At 67.1% G+C, this 16,987-nt stretch overlaps 4 protein-coding genes across 5 annotated transcripts; 1 reads left to right on the forward strand and 3 right to left on the reverse strand.

The window, feature by feature from the left end:
* Positions 1-99: 99 nt before the first annotated feature.
* Positions 100-1,818, reverse strand: KRTCAP2 (keratinocyte associated protein 2). 2 transcript variants are annotated; one of them, XM_080369062.1, is made up of 5 exons: positions 1,682-1,818; positions 1,055-1,209; positions 919-982; positions 568-634; positions 100-308 (listed from the first exon to the last, which is right to left on the reverse strand). In XM_080369062.1, exons 1-5 carry the CDS (start codon positions 1,683-1,685, stop codon positions 188-190), a joined length of 411 nt encoding a protein of 136 aa, XP_080225188.1. In that variant the 5' UTR covers positions 1,686-1,818; the 3' UTR covers positions 100-187. The 2 variants fall into 2 exon arrangements, with proteins under 2 accessions (XP_080225188.1, XP_080225189.1); XM_080369063.1 differs by lacking the exon at positions 1,682-1,818 and adding an exon at positions 1,614-1,635.
* Positions 1,819-2,243: 425 nt separating this feature from the next.
* TRIM46 (tripartite motif containing 46) lies at positions 2,244-8,778 on the forward strand. The gene is made up of 10 exons (XM_080369068.1): positions 2,244-2,376; positions 3,727-3,982; positions 4,100-4,443; positions 4,550-4,693; positions 4,813-4,908; positions 5,024-5,277; positions 5,374-5,495; positions 6,641-6,940; positions 7,030-7,327; positions 7,468-8,778. Exons 1-10 carry the CDS (start codon positions 2,314-2,316, stop codon positions 7,841-7,843), a joined length of 2,253 nt encoding a protein of 750 aa, XP_080225194.1. The 5' UTR covers positions 2,244-2,313; the 3' UTR covers positions 7,844-8,778.
* Positions 8,779-9,906: 1,128 nt separating this feature from the next.
* On the reverse strand, positions 9,907-13,901 carry MUC1 (mucin 1, cell surface associated). The gene is made up of 5 exons (XM_080369061.1): positions 13,758-13,901; positions 13,513-13,652; positions 13,119-13,234; positions 12,474-12,620; positions 9,907-11,418 (listed from the first exon to the last, which is right to left on the reverse strand). Exons 1-5 carry the CDS (start codon positions 13,799-13,801, stop codon positions 11,347-11,349), a joined length of 519 nt encoding a protein of 172 aa, XP_080225187.1. The 5' UTR covers positions 13,802-13,901; the 3' UTR covers positions 9,907-11,346.
* LOC308055261 (uncharacterized protein) lies at positions 13,216-16,933 on the reverse strand. The gene is made up of 2 exons (XM_080369042.1): positions 16,031-16,933; positions 13,216-15,132 (listed from the first exon to the last, which is right to left on the reverse strand). Exons 1-2 carry the CDS (start codon positions 16,071-16,073, stop codon positions 13,907-13,909), a joined length of 1,269 nt encoding a protein of 422 aa, XP_080225168.1. The 5' UTR covers positions 16,074-16,933; the 3' UTR covers positions 13,216-13,906.
* Positions 16,934-16,987: the final 54 nt, after the last annotated feature.

Here is a 16,987-nt window from a genome sequence, read left to right on the forward strand (position 1 = left end):
AGCAGGAGCACTCTCAGCCATGCTGGGACACAGTGGTGCGAGGAAACCAGGCTGAGAGCCAACAGAGGAACCAAACCTGCGACAGCTGCAGACAAAAAGTTATAAAGAAATGGCTTTATTGGGCAGCTGAGAGCCCCAGTCCAGCCTGGTGGGGAGGGGGTTGCCCCACAGAAGGGGCAGCAGGACATCAATTCCTCTTCCTGCCTTTGCCAACAGCTTTGGCGGGAGCAGCAACAGGCACTGTGGACTGGTAGAGCGTGGAAGAGATCTTGTTGATGTAGTAGAGCCCAATCATGGAGAAGATGAGGCTGCAAGGAAGGAAGAGAAGAGGCTACTCAGCTGCTGACAGACAGGAGTACACTGGGGTCAAACCAACCCCTTTTCCCCTTTGATCCCACTGCGCTGTGGTTTCTAACACTGGCCACCCTGGGGGTCCCCAGCCAGCCTTGGCCCTGCCTGGTGCTCTGTTTCCCTCCCCACAGCAAGCACAAGCCATCAGGGTCCCCAGCAGCAGCCAGAGCAGTGCAACTGCTGCTCCCTACCCTCTGGGGCAGGCTCTGGACTTACCAGGTGGTCACACAGACTCGGTGAATGAGGCCAGAGGCAAAGAGAGCCAGCAAGAGGCAGGTGAGGACTGCAGGGAAAAACCAGGAAGAGATAAAAGATGCAGCCACGCTGCCCCAACACATCAGCCTCTGAGCAGCAGGGCCCAGGGCCGCAGCAACGCAGCACAACATAAAAGCTCAGGGGAACTGCCAGGGTGGACCCTTCCTCCAGGGCAGGGCTGGGACCCTTCAGTCCCACTGACAGAGCAGGGCCCCACCGCAGGCCCATCGCAGACCCAGCCCTGCCGCAGGCTGGCACACCTGCTGCCTTCAGCTGATGGCACACACCCCCGCGCCCTTCTGCAGTGCTTACTCTCAGGGAATATCTTGGCCTGGAAGCCCTTGCCAAAGACGAGGTTCTCCAAGTTGTTGAAGGCCTGGCTAGAGGGTTAAGGGACAGAACAGTGCACTGCACCCCTGGCCCCACTCCCTGCCACCCCAAAGGATACGGTGAGGGAGCAGACAAAGAGCGCGGAGCCCAGCAGCCCGCCCTGGATGGTCAGCCACTCGGTAGAGGCCAGCTGCCGGCTGTACATCTGCATCCCAGCGAAGAGCAGCAGCGAGAGCAGCGAGGAGAGCGCCAGGGAGGTACCCGTGCCTACAGCTGGGGTCGCAGGGCCGCCTCAGCAAGGCCACTGGGACCCCCGCTGGCACAGTGAGGGGCACTGCTAGGCTGTGGCTTCACCCCAGACCCACCCCACAGCCCCCAGACCCACCCCACAGCCCCCAGGCCCGGGACCCTCCCCGGATCAAGGTCCGGGTCCAGGCCCACCCCGCAGGCTCGGCGCGCCCCCTGGGCCCGGGCCCACCCCGCAGCCCCCGACCCCGGTCTCCCCCTGGGCCCGGGCCCGGGCCCGGACCCACACCGCAGCCCCCGGGCCCGGGCCTCTCCCCGGGGCCAGCTCCAGGCCCACCCTGCAGGCCCCGAGCGCCCCCCGGGCCTGGACCCATCCCACAGCCCTTAACCGCTGTCTCCCCCTAAGCCCACCCCACAGCCCCCGGGCCCACCGCGGCCGCCCCCCGTTAGATGCCAGGGCCGCCTTGGCCACCCGGTACCGCCCCTCCGCCCCCGTTACCCATGGTGCCCCGCGGCGTCGCCCCCGTCCCCGTCCCCGTCCCGTGCCGGTGCGGCGCGCCCGCGCAGGCGCACTGCGGCCAGGCCGGCGGGACGCGGGGTGGTGTCAGTGCGCATGCGCGGCGGCCCCGCCCGCCCCGGGGGCGCAGCGCTCCGACGGGTTGGGGCGCCCCCTGGCGGCCGGGCTTGGCGCGGTGCTCCCCGCTGTCTCGCGCGCCCCCCGACGGCGGGGAGGGGCGCGGCGGGCGGCCCCGGGGACGGGGACGGGGACGGGGACGGGGCGGGGGGCGGCGCGGGAACCCCGGGAGCTCCAGTACCGGCTCCGGTCCCTCTCCTAGCGCTTACGCTCAGCCCGCCCGGGGTCCAGCCCGGGCACAGCTCCCCGCGCTGCCGTTCGCACGGACCCGGCGGGGGGTGCCCGGGGGCGCGGCGGGACCCTCCCGGTGCCGCCCCCCTGCCCCCCGCCGCCCCCCCGCCGCCGCCGCCGCCGCCGGGGAGGGTCCCGCTGAGCATGCGCGCCACCGCCCCCCGCCCTCCCCCCGGCTCCGCCGCTCCCTGCAACAGACCGGGGCGTCCGCGGCCGCCGCTGCTGCCGCCGCCGCGGGGACCGGCGCCGGGAGCGGGCGCGGAGCCATGGCCGAGGGCGAGGACCTGCAGACCTTCACCTCCATCATGGACGCGCTCGTCCGCATCAGCGTGAGCGGCGGCGGCGGCGGGGTGGGGGGGCACGGCGGGGCGGCCGGGCCGGGTCGGGCTCCCCCCAGGCCCGGTGTCGCCATGGCAACGCGGCGGGGCCCGGCGGCGGGTGCGGGCGGGGCGGCGAGGGTGCCCTTGAGCGCCGGGCGGGCCGCGGACCCGCGCCCCGACACCCAGCGCGGCCATCGCAGGGGAAGGCCGGCACCGGCCCTCCCCCCGTCGGTGCCACCGCCGGGGCCCGGAGCACCGGGAGCTGCTGGCACACCCCGGGGCGGGGGGGCTGGGCCCCGGCCCTGGTGCCCATCCTGGTCCTTGCCCAGGTGCTGGTCCTGGCGCTGGTCCCAGTGCCGGTCCCCATCCTGGCCCAGGTGCCGGCCCCAGTCCCCATCCTGGTCCCAGCGCTGGTCCCCATCCCGGTGCTGGTCCCAGTGTCAGTCCCGATCCTGCCCCTGTCACTGGCCCCAGTCCTGGTCACCATCCTGGCCTTGATCCTGTCCATGCTGCTGCTCCCAGGCCTGATCCTGGCCCTGATGCTGGTCCTCATCCTGGCCCCAGCCCTGGTCTCCATCCTGGCACTGGTGCTGGCCCCAGCTCCAATCTCCATCCCAATCCCAGCCCTGATCCCCATCCTGGTGGTGCTGCTGCTCCCAGGCCTGGTGCTGGTCCCGATGCTGGCCCTGGCCCTCGTGCTGGTCCCAGGCCTGGTCATGGACTTGGTGCTGGTCCTGGCTCTAGTCCCAGTGCTGGTCCCAATCCTGGTCCTGGTGCTGGACCCACCCCCAATCCCCATCCTAGTCCCAGTTCTGGTCCCCATCCTGGTGCTGGTGCTAGTGGTGGTCTTGATCCTGACCATACTGCTGCTCCCAGGCCTGATCCTGGTCCTCATCCTGTCTCTGGCCCTGGCACCGGTCCCCGGCCTGATCACAAATTTGGTGCTGGTCCTGGCTCTCGTCCCAGTGCCAGTCCTGATCCTGGCCCAGGTGCTGACCCCAGCCCCAGTCCCCATCATGATCCCAGCCCTGGTCCCCTTCCCCATCCAGGTGCTGGTCCCAGTGCTGGTCCTTGTCCTGGTCCTGCTGTAGGCTGCGGGCCTGATCCTGGTCCCAAGGCCTGATCCTGGTCCTGCTGCTGGTCCTGGCCCCAGTGCTGACCCCAGCCCCAGTCCTCATCCCAATCCCAGCCCTGGTCCCCATCCCCATCCAGGTGCTGGTCCCAGTGCTGGTCCTTGTCCTGCTCCTGCTGTAGGCTGAGGGCCTGATCCTGGTCCCAAGGCCTGGTGCTGGTCCTGACCCCAACCCCAGTGCCCGCCGTGCCCCCGCTGGCAGGTGACGCTCCCCCCTCTCTCCCCAGACCAGCATGAAGAACATGGAGCGGGAGCTGGTCTGCCCAGTGTGCAAGGAGATGTACAAGCAGCCGCTGGCCCTGCCCTGCGCACACAATGTCTGCCACGTCTGCGCCAGCGAGGTGCTGCTGCAGCACGGCTACCTCTGCTGCGACCCCACCTCCGAGCCCTCCTCGCCTGCCGCCACCCCCTCCACCCGCAGCCCCCGCCTGGGGCGCCGGGCCGTCCCCAAGCCCGACCGCCTTGACCGCCTCCTGAAATCAGGTGGGACAGCTGCAGGGGGACGGGGATGGCGCCTGCGGGCTCCCCCTGCGCGAGGTGGAGGGGTCTGGGGTGCTGTGTCCCCCCGCCCCTGATGCCCCCGCTGCCTCCCTCCCGCAGGCTTTGGCACCTACCCGGGGCGCAAGCGGGGCACCGTGCACCCCCAGACTGTCAGCTTCCCCTGCCCGGCCTGCCAGCACGACGTGGACCTGGGCGAGCGGGGTCTGGGCAGCCTTTTCCGCAACCTGACGCTGGAGCGGGTGGTGGAGCGCTACCGCCAGACCATCAACATCAGCGCCGCCATCATGTGCCAGTTCTGCAAGCCCCCGCAGCTGGAGGCCACCAAGGGCTGCACCGAGTGCAAGTCCAGCTTCTGCAACGAGTGCTTCAAGCTCTACCACCCCTGGGGCACCCAGAAAGCCCAGCACGAGCCCACACCCCCCACCCTCACCTTCCGCCCCAAGGTACGGCCGCCCCCGGCTCAGGATTTTGTGGGTGCTGGGGGGAGGGATCCTGGGGAGGGGGGCAGGAGGCACGGAGCCCCGCTGAGCTCCCCCGTGCCCCGTGCAGGGGCTGATGTGCCCGGAGCACAAGGAGGAGGTGACTCACTACTGCAAGACCTGCCAGCGGCTGGTGTGCCAGCTCTGCCGTGTGCGCCGCACTCACACCAGCCACAAGATCACCCCGGTGCTCAGCGCCTACCAGGCTCTCAGGGTAAGGGCTGCGGCCGCGCCGGGAGGAATCGGGGGCACCGGCGGAGCCCCGGGGCGGGGGGGGTTGCACGTGCATGTTGGGGGGGTTGCCAGCACCTTGCCTCATCTCCTCCTCTGCAGGAGAAGCTGACAAAGAGCCTCGCCTACATCTTGAGCAGCCAGGACACGGTGCAGACCCAGATCGCTGAGCTGGAGGAGACAGTGAAGCACACGGAGGTGAGGGCGGGAGGTGCCTGTCCCTGAGCTGCCCCCAGGTGCGGGGTGGCACTGCCAGCCCGGACCCCTCTCCGCCCCAGGGCGCGCGGTGTGCTGACCCTGCCGCGCTCGGCAGGTGAACGGCTCGCTGGCCAAGGAGGAGGTGTCGCAGCTGATCCAGGGGCTGTGCGCCATGCTGGAGGAGAAGCGGGCGACCCTGCTGCAGGCGATCGAGGAGTGCCAGCAGGAGCGGCTGGCCAGCCTGCACTGCCAGATCCAGGAGCACCAGGCCATGCTGGAGAACTCGGGCATGGTGGGCTATGCCCAGGAGGTGCTGAAGGAGACCGACCACCCCTGCTTCGTCCAGGCTGCCAAGCAGCTGCACAACAGGTACCGGGCTGGGGGGACCCTCACGGATGCGGGGCTGATCGGAGCCAAGGTGGCCACCGTGTGCCACCCTGATGTCCCTGCTCTCCCGTGCTGCAGGATCCTCAGGGCCACTGACTCGCTGCAGAGCTTCCGTCCTGCGGCCACAGCCTCCTTCAGCCACTTCCAGCTGGACGTCAGCAGGGAGCTGAAGCTGCTCACCGACCTGGCCTTCATCCGAGGTAAAGGCAGCAGGACCGGGCACCGGCTGTGCCCTGTGTGGAGGTGCAGCCCCTGCGAGCAGAGCGGCTCCCTGCCCACCTCGAGCCAGAGCTCAGCCACGGCCGCAGAGCGCTGGGCGGGTGCTCGTGGATCTGCCGGTCCCCCCTCCCCGTCAGGGACAGCCCCCGCCCCAGCAGCCCCCAAAACAATCCCTGCCCCTGCCCTGCCCTGTGCCAGGGTGGCCAGGCGAGGGGCCAGGACAGGCAGGGCCGTGGTGCCAGGTAAGGGCAGCAGGAGCGCCGGAGGGTGAGTAGAGCGGAGGCTGCCCCGCTGCAGGGCAGGTGCTTCCCCACAGGGCAGGAGCCGCGTGGCCCTGCCGGACCCGCTGGCAACACTTTTCAGACCTGCTTCTACCTCTCTTTGTTTATAGGCTGCGGCCGCTGCTGAGTCGTCACTGAAGTAACTGAGGCAAGTCACATCCCTGCCCCAGAGCCAGCCCCGCTCTCTCTGTCCCATCCCTCCATCCCCGCTCCCGCCCCATCCCTCCATCCGCGCTCCCACCCTGTCCCACTCCGCTGCCATCCTCCATCCCTGTCCTGCCCGCTGGCAGTGGCAGGCAGCGGCTCTGCCCCTCCTCCATCTGCTGCTGCTCCTCCTGCCCTCCTGCTCCCTCCTCGTCCCATTTCTGCCCCCCCTCCTCGCCCCATTTCTACCCCCCCTCCTCGCCCCATCTCTGCCCCATTTCCGCCCCCCCTCCTCGCCCCATTTCTGCCCACCATCCCCTCATCTCTCCGCCCCTCCTTCCCACCCTGCCTCTCTGCTCCCACTGCACCACCAGCATCTTCACACCACCCTGCCATCCCCATCTCCTCCCCTCCTCTTCTGCTGCCTCCATCCTCTCTCTTTCTCTCTCTCTCTCCTCCCTCCTCGACTTGCACTCAGCCTGTCTGGTCCCTGGAGCCTCACAGCAGCGAGCTCCTCTGTCTCCCTGACTCTTGCTCTCCTCTGGTGCCTACACACGGTCTCCGCAGTCAGATCCCCCTAGACTCCTGCTGGTTGTGCGTCCGTGCGTCCGTCCGGAATGCCCCCTCCCTGCGTCTGGCCGCCTCCCTGCCTGCCGGGGGGGGGGATGCTGCCTGATGCCCGTCGGTGCCTCTCCCCGCAGCACCCGAGGCCCCCGTCATCGACACGCAGCGCACCTATGCCTACGACCAGATCTTCCTGTGCTGGCGGCTGCCGCAGCACTCACCACCCGCCTGGCACTACACGGTGGAGTACCGCAAGACGGACGCCAAGGCCAAGGGGCTGAAACTGTGGCAGCGGCGGGAGGAGGTGCGTGGCACCAGCGCCCTGGTGGAGTACCTGGACACCGACAGCGTCTACGTGCTCCGGGTGAAGGGCTGCAACAAGGCGGGTTTCGGGGAGTACAGCGAGGACATCTACCTCCACACACCGCCCGCCCCAGGTGAGGAGCGCCGGGGGCTCGCAGCACTGATCTGGAGCACCCGACCGGCTGCTTGTGCCATCCTTCTCACCCTCTGCTCTTCCCTGCAGTCCTCAACTTCTTCCTGGATAACCGCTGGGGCTTCAACCGGGACCGGCTGGCCATCAGCAAGGACCAGCGCGCCGTGCGCAGCGTCCCCGGCATCCCCATGCTCTTTGCTGCCGAGCGCCTGATGACCAGCTGCCACCTCTCCATCGACCTGGTCATCGGTGACGTGGCCATCACGCAGGGCAAGAGCTACTGGGCCTGCTGCGTGGACCCCAGCTCTTACCTGGTCAAGGTGGGCGTGGGGCTGGAGAGCAAGCTGCAGGAGTGGTTCCAGGTGCCACAGGACGTGGTGAGCCCCAGGTGAGCGGGGGGCTTGGTGGGAGTGGGGGTCCTCTGCCTGTTCCTGCCTCCCCGCCAGGCGCTGGCTCTGGGACGCATAGGGCAGCCCCAGTCTGTCCCTCCCGCGTTGGCGCTGGGACTCACCCACGCCCCTGCCGCAGGTATGACCCCGACAGTGGCCACGACAGCGGGGCAGAGGACACGACGGTGGAGGCACCCCCGCCCTATGCCTTCCTCACCATCGGCATGGGCAAGATCTTGCTCTCGCACGGGTCGGCACTCACCTCTCGCGACCCCAACGGCTGCACTGTGCCCTTGCCTCCGCGCATCGGCATCTGCCTGGACTACGAGCAGGGCAAGGTGAGCTTCTATGATGCCGTCTCCTTCCGCGAGCTCTGGGAATGCGGCGTGGACTGCTCGGGGCCCGTCTGCCCTGCCTTCTGCTTCATTGGAGGGGGTGCCCTGCATCTCCAGGAGCTGGTGGCCAACAAGCAGGAGCGTAAAGTGACCATCGGGGGCTTCGCCAAGCTGGACTGAGCTGTGCCTGCGCTCCCCGCGCGTGTGCCGGCCATGGCCCCCCATTGCCCAGCGAGCTCCAGGGCCTTGGGGGGACACGGGCGAGGGCCAGGGGAGCAGAGCACAGGGCAGCCCCGGCCCTGCCGCCACTGGGAATGGGCCAGTTGTTTGGTTTATGGGATGGGTGGGGATGGGGACAGCTCTGCCGTCCCCTCCTCTCCCTGTCACCTTGCCCCTTGCCCCAGCTTGGCTGGAGGTTGCTTTGAGCTGGGGCCGCAGGCAGGGCTGGGCAAGGGGTCAGCTCTAGAGATGGGGAGCGCGAGCGGGATGCGGGGCTGTGCAGGGAGGGGGGTGGCAGGTGACAGTGGGGGTGACGGTGGGGGGGTAGAAGCTGGGTGCTGGCTGGGGTGGGGGTGGCAGCTGGGCTTGGGGAGAGAGGGCGGGGGGAGGCTGGGCTGGAATGAAGTGTGAAGACTTTTTTTTAAAATGCCTCATTTTCAACGTGGCTCACCCGGCTGCAGTGCCATGGCCGGGCACAGCCACCATGGCCAGGCACAGCTGCCATGGTCTGTGCCGCGGGCTGCCAGGCTGTGGGATGCTGGTGCCTCCCCCCTGCTCTCCCCTGGGGCTGCAGAGTGCCGCTGGCTGTTCTGCCCTGTCCCCAGCTGAGCCACGTGCCTGGCCAGCCCTGCCCGTGTCCCTGCCTGCACGTGCTCCGGCAGGACACGCTCGGCCCCCGTTACACCGCTCAGTGCCAAACCGCGGGCAGCCGGGGCTGGCTGGGGCCGCGGGGTTGGGACCTGACCCAGCCGGGAGCTGTGCCGCGCTGCCATCCACCACGGGGGCCCGTGCCAGCGGTCCCATGCTGGGATCTGTCCGAGCTGCTGTCGTTTCTCCTGGGTTCTGTTACAATTGCTGTATTTTCATGGTTTCCTACAATAAACTGCGATGCCAGACTCCTCTGGAGCTGCTCTGCGGCGGAGGGCAGCCGCCCCACAGACACTGGCGCTGTGGGGTGCTGGTCGGTCTGCGGTGTGGCCATGGGGCTGAGCTGTCCTTCGGGCCATGGCCAGCAGGGGCCAATCCTGCCCAGGGAAGGGCCTGGGGCAGCGTGGGCAGTGCTGACGTGTCCGGTCCCTGCCCGCGCTCTGCCTGGCCACATGGCTGCTGCCACCCGGTCTCGGGGTGTCAGTGGACCAGCCGCCAGTGGGGTCTAGAAAAACCCCGGTAGCATTAGCGAGGGGTCCTAAGGGTGGCTGGTCCAGCCTGGGGGGCTGCTGGGCACTGGGGCATCCTCTCAGGGTAAGGGGGTCTGGACCCCCACCCGGGTACCCCCATCCTGCAGGGGAGCAGCGTGGCAGGCGGAGGAGCCGGTGACTGTCCCCGGGGGTGGCTGGGCCGGGCTCCCCGTGAACAGGCGGCTCTTTGTGGGGCTGAGCCTTGGCGCTGGTTTCGATTCCTGCGGGCCCTGCCCAGGGCTGGGGGGGGCTGGCACAGCCCTGCCTTGGCATGTGACCCCATCCCTGGGGGGGGGGGGGATGTGATGCTGTGCCACAGCTGACCCTCAAGGCTGTGCTTAGCTTTGCCCCTTCCTCCCGGCACACGACAGCAGAGCCCGGCACGCTGTGGGTGTCCCCCACATCATCCCGCTGTTCATGTGCATGCAAAGACCCCCTCCCTGTGCCAAACCCCCCAGCTCCTGCCCTAATCCCCCATAGGGTGCACCCGATCCATGCAGCCCCCCGCATGCAAAGACCCCCCCAGAGCCTTCCCCGTGCCAAGCCCCCCCAGCTCCTGCCCTAACCCCCCCATAGGGTGCACCCCATCCCTGCAGCCCCCATCCCCGCAGCCCCCGCCCTGCCCCCCGCCTGCCAGGCTGGAAGGCTGCTGGGTTTTACTGTTGCTGTTGGCAGCTCTGGCTATCGGCAAAGCGTAAAGGAAACCAAAAGCAGCAACTACACACACCCCCTCCACAGACGCATGCAGCTGCACACACCCTTCCCCCCCCAGCCTCCAGTCCCTCTCACCGAGCAGCCCCCAATCCCCCCCCCCCAGCACAGCCCAGACACATACCGGGGTCCCCGGGCACCCAGCACGGCCACGTCCCCCACCCAGAGCCCACGTGCCCTGGCCACAGCACCCACCAGCCACACGCTGCCGGGCTGGTTCCCAGCAAAGCGGCTGGCTCCGCGCCTGAGCTCACAAGCAATTTCTTTCGGGAAGGTTTGTTTCCTTGTTTTTTCTGCCTTTTTGGTAGTTGCCAAAACCCTCCCAGCCCCCAGCATGGGCCCAGTCCAAACTGGGGCTGCCGGGGGAGCCGCCCTGCGGCTCAGGGCACAGCAGTCCCAAAGGCATGTGCCTCGGCGCAGCCTGGCACGCGGCTGGCCCCATGCTGGGCACGGTCCTGTTTCGGTCCCCAGCCCCGCTGGGGCCACCCCGCTGCCCCTCAGCACATCCACAACCCCTTCCCCCTGGCAGCCCCCAGGGCCGTTTTGGGGCTCACTCAGGGTGTGGAGGATCCTGAGCCTGGACCAGGCAGGGGAGGGAAGTGGGACCAGCAGCGTGCGTGCCATGCCGGTGATGCACATGGTGATGCACACGCAGCCTTTATGGCCCCACCGTCACCTTTACACTCTGCCTGTGCAGCCGCACCGCAGAAGAACCGGTTGCGTTGCCTGAACCGTGTTTGTTCACAAGACAGAAACCGAGGGTGCGGGACAGGCGGGTGGGATGTGAGCGAGAGGGACGGTGTCCTGGCAGGGCACAGGCACACCCTGGGGAATGCAGCGGATGGGGACGCTTGCCCATGCCCAGGCAACTGTAGGTGCAATGGCAGCGAGGGCGAAACAACCCCAGCACCAACCCTAGGTCTGCTCAGCCCCAGAAAGGAGAGCAGCCCCCCCAGCTGGGGTCCCCTGGGTGGGTGACAGCCATACCATGGCAGCCACAGAGCCAGAAGGGGAGGCACCCGGATGGAGCGCTGGGGAAACCCCCGCAACATCACCAGGGCTGACGCAGCCCTGTGGGACACTGTGCCCGACTGCACCCATCTTTTTATTGTGAAATAACATAAATATACTGCGGCTGAGGACCCTGCCACCCTGCTTCCCTGTCAAGCTGAACCCGGCACCGATACCCTGCACACACACACACACACATATATATATATATATATATATTTATATAAAATAAGACCACAAAACCAGCAATTGAATCCCTAGGGGTGAGCGCAGGGGGAGCACGAGTCTGGACCCCCCCCCCCCAGCATGGGGAGGGTTGCGAAGCCAAGCGAGCGCGGGGAACAGGGGGTGTGGGGGACCCTCCCTCCCGCCACGAATCTTTGCTCATCCAGTTCTGTCATGCGCATGAATCCGGCTGCTCCAGAACCATTCAGCTCCCGCTGCCCGCGGCAAGGGGCCGAGCAGCACCGGGGGACGTGCCCAGGGCCGGTGCTGCTCCCCCGGGAGCAGGGGGGCACGGCCACCCCCTGCCCTTAGCAGCCACCCTCTGTCCCAGCATGTCCCTCAGAGGTTGTCGGAGGTGGCAGGGTTGGTGTAGGTGAAGGTGCCGACCCCCGCGCCATTGCTGCTGGCCACCTGGGGAGGGAACAGTGAGGGGGTGTCAGAGCTGGGCTGGGGAGAAGCTGGGCTGAGCCCCCTCCTCAGCCCCCGCCGGGAGCAGTGGGGGGACCCCCACATCCTCACCACAGGCACCACGGGCATCCCCGTGTGCTCAGCTAAGAAATGCATCTGCCCTGCATGGTGGGCAGCTGCCCCCAGCCATGGGTAATGTGGGCACCCACAGCCCCCTTGGGCCCCCCCGAGCACCCCTGGGTGCAGGAGCTGGTGGAGGAGCTGAAGCAGCTCTGGCCATGTTCCTCCCCTGCTCGATAAGCCTGCCCAGCAAGAGCAAAGGTAAATATTTACCCAGGCCCCTGGTATTTGAACAGGGTGAGCTGCTCGCACACAGCCAAGCAGCTGGATAGGGCCCCAGCCCACAGCGTGCAGGGGAGTGCAGTGCACCAGGGGCTGGGGCTGAGCCCCCAAACCCCACATCACTTGGAGGACCCATGCCCTTTGCGTATGTGAGCAGCTCCTGATGCTGCACCTGCAGCTCTGGCTTCAGAGCCACTGGTGTGGGACACGGGGTGCAGGATACGGGGATCAGCACCCCCCGCCCCAGCTCCAGCCCCAGCCCCACTCCCCATCCACAGCAGAAGGATTCTCCGATGCCAGCAGATGCAGGGGGCCGGCTGGGATGCAGCTGAGCCTGAGAAGGGCCAGTGCAGGGCCGGCAGCAAGCCCCCCACCCTCTTCCCGGGGCTGGGCACGGGGAGCCGGCATCCAAGGTCGTGGGGAGCTCCCCGGAGCTGGGCCAGGTCTGCCAGCGCCAGCCACGCGCCCAGCACCGCTGCTCCATCCAGGCGTGAAAGTTACGCTCACCTCCCAGCTGGGAGGGATCGGTGTGGGGCGGACACCCAGGGCCACCGTCTGTGCCCCACTGGTTCCGTTAGCCATTAACCCAGCAGCCAAGGGACCTGCCCAGCTTCCCAGCTGCACCGAAAACCACCTTCCCCTGCCCTACCCCAGCCCTGCAGTGGCTGGGATGCCAGGCGCAAGCCGCCGCGGGGACAGTGGCACCCGGCTCTCACCTGGCTGTAGGGGTTGGGTTTGCTGTTGGGTGAGACGTAGCGCCCGTGGCTCTGGTACAGGGCGTACTCAGCCATGGGGTGGTAGGAGTCCTTCGTGCTGAACAGGTCCAGCTTCCCTCGGCTTTTCCGGCGGCAGGTGCAGGTGGCCTGGGTGGAGAGGGAAGGGGTGAGGGGCCTGACGGCAAGGGGATGGGGACAGGGGACCCACCAGCAGAAGGCAGGAGAGGACAGGGATGGGGACAGGGGACCCACCAGCAGAAGACAGGAGAGGACAGGGATGGGGACAGAGCTCCCACCAGCAGAAGACAGGAGAGGACAGGGATGGGGACAGAGCTCCCACCAGCAGAAGACAGGAGAGGACAGGGATGGGGACAGGGGACCCACCAGCAGAAGGCAGGAGAGGACAGGGATGGGGACAGGGCACCCACCAGCAGAAGGCAGGAGAGGACAGGGATGGGGACAGAGCTCCCACCAGCAGAAGGCAGGAGAGGACAGGGATGGGGACAGGGCACCCACCAGCAGAAGGCAGGAGAGGACAGGGATGGGGATGGGTGATCCACCAGAAGACAGGCAAGGACAGAGATGGGGACAGGGGACCCACCAGCAGAAGGCAGGTTAGGACAGGGATGGGGACAGGAGACACACCAGCAGAAGGCAGGCGAGGATGTTCAGCAGCAGCAGGATGCAGACCAGGACCAGCAGAGCAATGGCCCAACCTGGGACCGCAGGCACCGGTGCCAGGGACATCACCTGCACAGTGCCTGAAAGAGGACCAGAGCCATGTCTGCACCACTGGGCAGAGCCGTGGGGCTGGCTGGGACAAACAGCCCTGAGAGACCCCCCCAGGATGGGGTGTAAGGGGATGAGCCCACCTCCTTGGGGTCCACTTGGTCTTCCCAGTGCTGCCCGCCACAGGCACTGGGAAACCACATCATCTCCACCGGCTGCAAGCCCTGAGCCTGTTGCACTGCCAAGGAGCCTCCCCACCCTGGCGGGGCTCTGCCCACCCTCGTGCCCCCAGCCCGAAGCTCCCGCTCACTCTGGATGTTGGCCAGCTGCAGGTCCATGATGAAGCCGTTCGAGTCCAGGCTGCTCTTCAGCCGTTGCTCCACGGCCTGGCTGGTGGTTTCATTGCCACGTGCAAAGATGAGGGTGGACTGCACCTGCACGGAGCCTGGGCTACCCACGAGAGGAGGCGTCAGCGCCCGGATCACCGCCCCCCGCAAGGGGGTCTGCCCTGTGCGGCCAGGGCACACCGGCCTCAGGAGCCACTGGCCCGCTCACCTGAAACGGAGCTCGCTGCACCCCTTGTAGGTCTGCCTGCCCATGCAGCTCGCGCAGCCGAAGACATGTTCGAACTGGAACAAAGCACAGGGGTGACGGCCACCTCCCCAGCAGACACCTCCTCCCTCCCGTCCCCTTGTCACTCCACCTCACAGGACTGCCAGGGCTGCCAAGGCAGCTGGCAGAGAGGATGCTCGGGGCACTTTCACGGGAAGCCTCCACGGGCAGTGGCTCCTTCCCAGCACAAACTGGGGGTCATCACTCGCCCAGGCAGGGCCACGACTCACCATGGTCAAGACAGTGTGGCTCAGGCTGCTGTACTCCTTCGACGTGGGGTCGCGCAGGCTCTCATTGAAGCTCCTGTTGAGGATGTGGAAGGACAGCTGGATGTGGATGAGCAGCTGGACCATGCTGGGGTTGGGAGCACCGCTGCTACCCAGCGCAGCCATGGGGGTCTGTGTGGGAGCCCTGCTGCCCTGTGTGGTGGCAGAGGTTTTCCGTGTGGGGACAGCCCGAGTGCTGCTGCTCCCGCTGTCTTTGGTGGTGGAGATAGGGATCACTGTGCCACCACCTGTGGTGGAGGTGGGAGCCACAGAGCTGCTGTTGGTTGTGTTGGTGCCGAAGGAGGGGACCGAGTTGCTGCTGTTGGCTGTGGCATTGATGTGGGAGATGGCAGTGCTGCTTGGGGCGGGCACTGTGGTGCTGTTGGCAGTGGCGTTGATGATGTGGGAGATGGCAGTGCTGCTTGGGGCGGGCACCGTGGTGCTGTTGGCTGTGGCGTTGATGTGGGAGATGGCAGTGCTGCTAGGGATGGGAACCATGGTGCTGTTGGCAGTGGCGTTGATGTGGGAAATGGCAGTGCTGCTTGGGGCGGGCACCGTGGTGCTGTCAGCAGTGCTGTTGATGATGTGGGAGATGGCAGTGCTGCTAGTGATGGGCACCATGGTGCTGTTGGTTGTGGCATTGATGATGTGGGAGGTGGCAGTGCTGCTAGTGATGGGCACCATGGTGCTGTTGGTTGTGGCATTGATGATGTGGGAGGTGGCAGTGCTGCTAGTGACGGGCACCATGGTGCTGTTGGTTGTGGCATTGATGATGTGGGAGATGGCAGCGCTGCTCAGGGTGGGCACCGCAGTGCTGTTGGTTGTGGCATTGCCTCCAGAGCTGTTGCTGGACTGGAAGTTTGTGGTGGGGGGGACCGTGGCATGGGAGAAGACAGAGTTTTGGGTCCTCTTCATACTTGTGCTTTTGGAGTTCATTGTGTTCAGAGTCATGATCATGGGGGTGACGGTCGTCTCAGTGGTCATCACTGTGTCAGTCGTGTCAGTCATGGCTGTCCCTGCAGCGGTTGTGTCAGTCTCCATGTTATGTGCACCTAGAGGAAACACTAGGAGTGAGCAGCTGGAACAGCAGCGCTGGTTTGGGAAGGTTTTACATAACACAGCTCCTCAGCTGGACGCTCCCCTGGGCCACAAGGCACCAAGAAGGACCACGACCTCCAGGAGCCGACCACTGGCAGCTCCCACTGCCCACAAGGCCGACAAGACCTTCAGGAACATGTTGCAACCAGGGCTTGTGCTGGGCACATATGGCACCACTGAGGTTGCAGGCAGTGCCACCTGGGCAGCTGGCACCGGCCCCATGCCCAGCCCTACAGACCCCCCCCTCATCCTGGGGTGACCCCACCACACCAGGGGGCTCAGGCACAGCCCTCCCACCCCAATAAAGCCTCCTTTGCCATGGGTTGCCAGCTGGGAGAGTGGGGTGCCATGCACCCCACCAGACACGCATAGCCTGGCCGCTGGCCAGCGCAGGAGGCTGCCGGGCGGTTTCCCAGCAGGTGCCACCGGAGCCAGCGGCACTGGAGGAGAGCCCGGGGTCTGGATGGCTCCATGAGACACACCTGCATACCAGCCTGCAAACCCCGGGTGCAGCCTGCTCCAGCTGGTCCCAGCACAGCCCGGCTGCCTGGCCCCAGCCGAGCCTTTCGGACACGGCTGAGAGGGGCCACAGGCTGAGCGAGGTCCCCAGACCCCAGCTTTGGGGGGGGACAATCTGCCCTGGGACACTGCACTCCAGGGCCAGACCAGGAGGGACAGCGAGGTCCCTGCCACTGGGGTGCTGAGGGCCACCAGCTCTGGTGTCCTCTGGTCCCCGCTCAGAAAACAGCCCAGGGGACCCTGCCCTGATCCCCCCGTCCTGTCACCTCCCCACCTGCCCATGTCCCAGCCTGGTCCATCCAGCTCAGGGTGCCACCAGCCCCAGCCCCTCACCTGTGCTCAGCAGCAGCAGCAGCAGAAGGGCAGTGAACGCCATGGGGGTCGTCCTGGGGGGTCCCGGCACCTCTCAGGGCTCTGCAGCGGCTGCTCTCCCGTTAGCCGGTGGCACACGCCGCAGTGCAGGGACCAGGAACTGGCGACTCGACAGTGGCCGGAGCTTTATAGAGCACCTGGAGCAGGTGGGGACGCCCCACCCTGCTGCCGGCCCCAGGAAGGGGGGGTCCTCTGCCCCACTTGGCACTGGGCACGGGGGTGCTGCCTCGCCGATGGGGCCCTTGCAGCATCCTGCCCCCACGCTGGGTCCCCCATGCACCTCCAATTCGGGGGGACATCGCCAGCAGCATCCCCACGCCGCGGGTGGACACAGCCTCAAGTGGGGGCACCAGGAAGGGGCAGTGGCTGGGCATCCCTGGGCAAGGGCGGGGGGCAGCGTCTGCCCGGCCCCGTGGGCTGAGCCACAGCCCCCAGGACCTGGTGGGAAGCACGGCGGGGAAGGGGGGGGGGGGGGGGGAATGGAGCCCCCCCAGCTCCTTGAGCAGGGAAGGGGCCTCATCCTCTGGCTCAGCCTGGGGTTAATCATTACCCGCCAGGCACCGCCTCGCCCTACATTCAAATAAACCCTGGTGTTTCCCCCCCGAAATGCTTACGCAGGTGGGGTCCAGGGCCCCATGAAACCCCAGCACCTCCCAGTAACCCCCTTCCCCAGGTCCCAGGGCCCCCACCACAGGCACGAGTGCCCCAGCAAGCACAAGAACCTCTTCCCACTCAAGACCAGCCCCTGGCCCAGGCTGACGCCCGCTGCCAAACCCAGATGCCAATGCTCCACCCCGGAGATACCAGGTGCCACCCATGCCGGGCCACCGAGCCCCCGTCCCCCTCCCCCCCCCGGTGACGTGAGCTGCTGGCACGGCCACACCTCACCAGCCCTTCCGCCCCCCCCCCGCCCTGCGG

The sequence above is a fragment of the Falco punctatus genome, assembly GCF_963210335.1.
Source record: "Falco punctatus genome assembly, chromosome: 18".
NCBI classification, from domain to species: Eukaryota; Metazoa; Chordata; class Aves; order Falconiformes; family Falconidae; genus Falco; species Falco punctatus.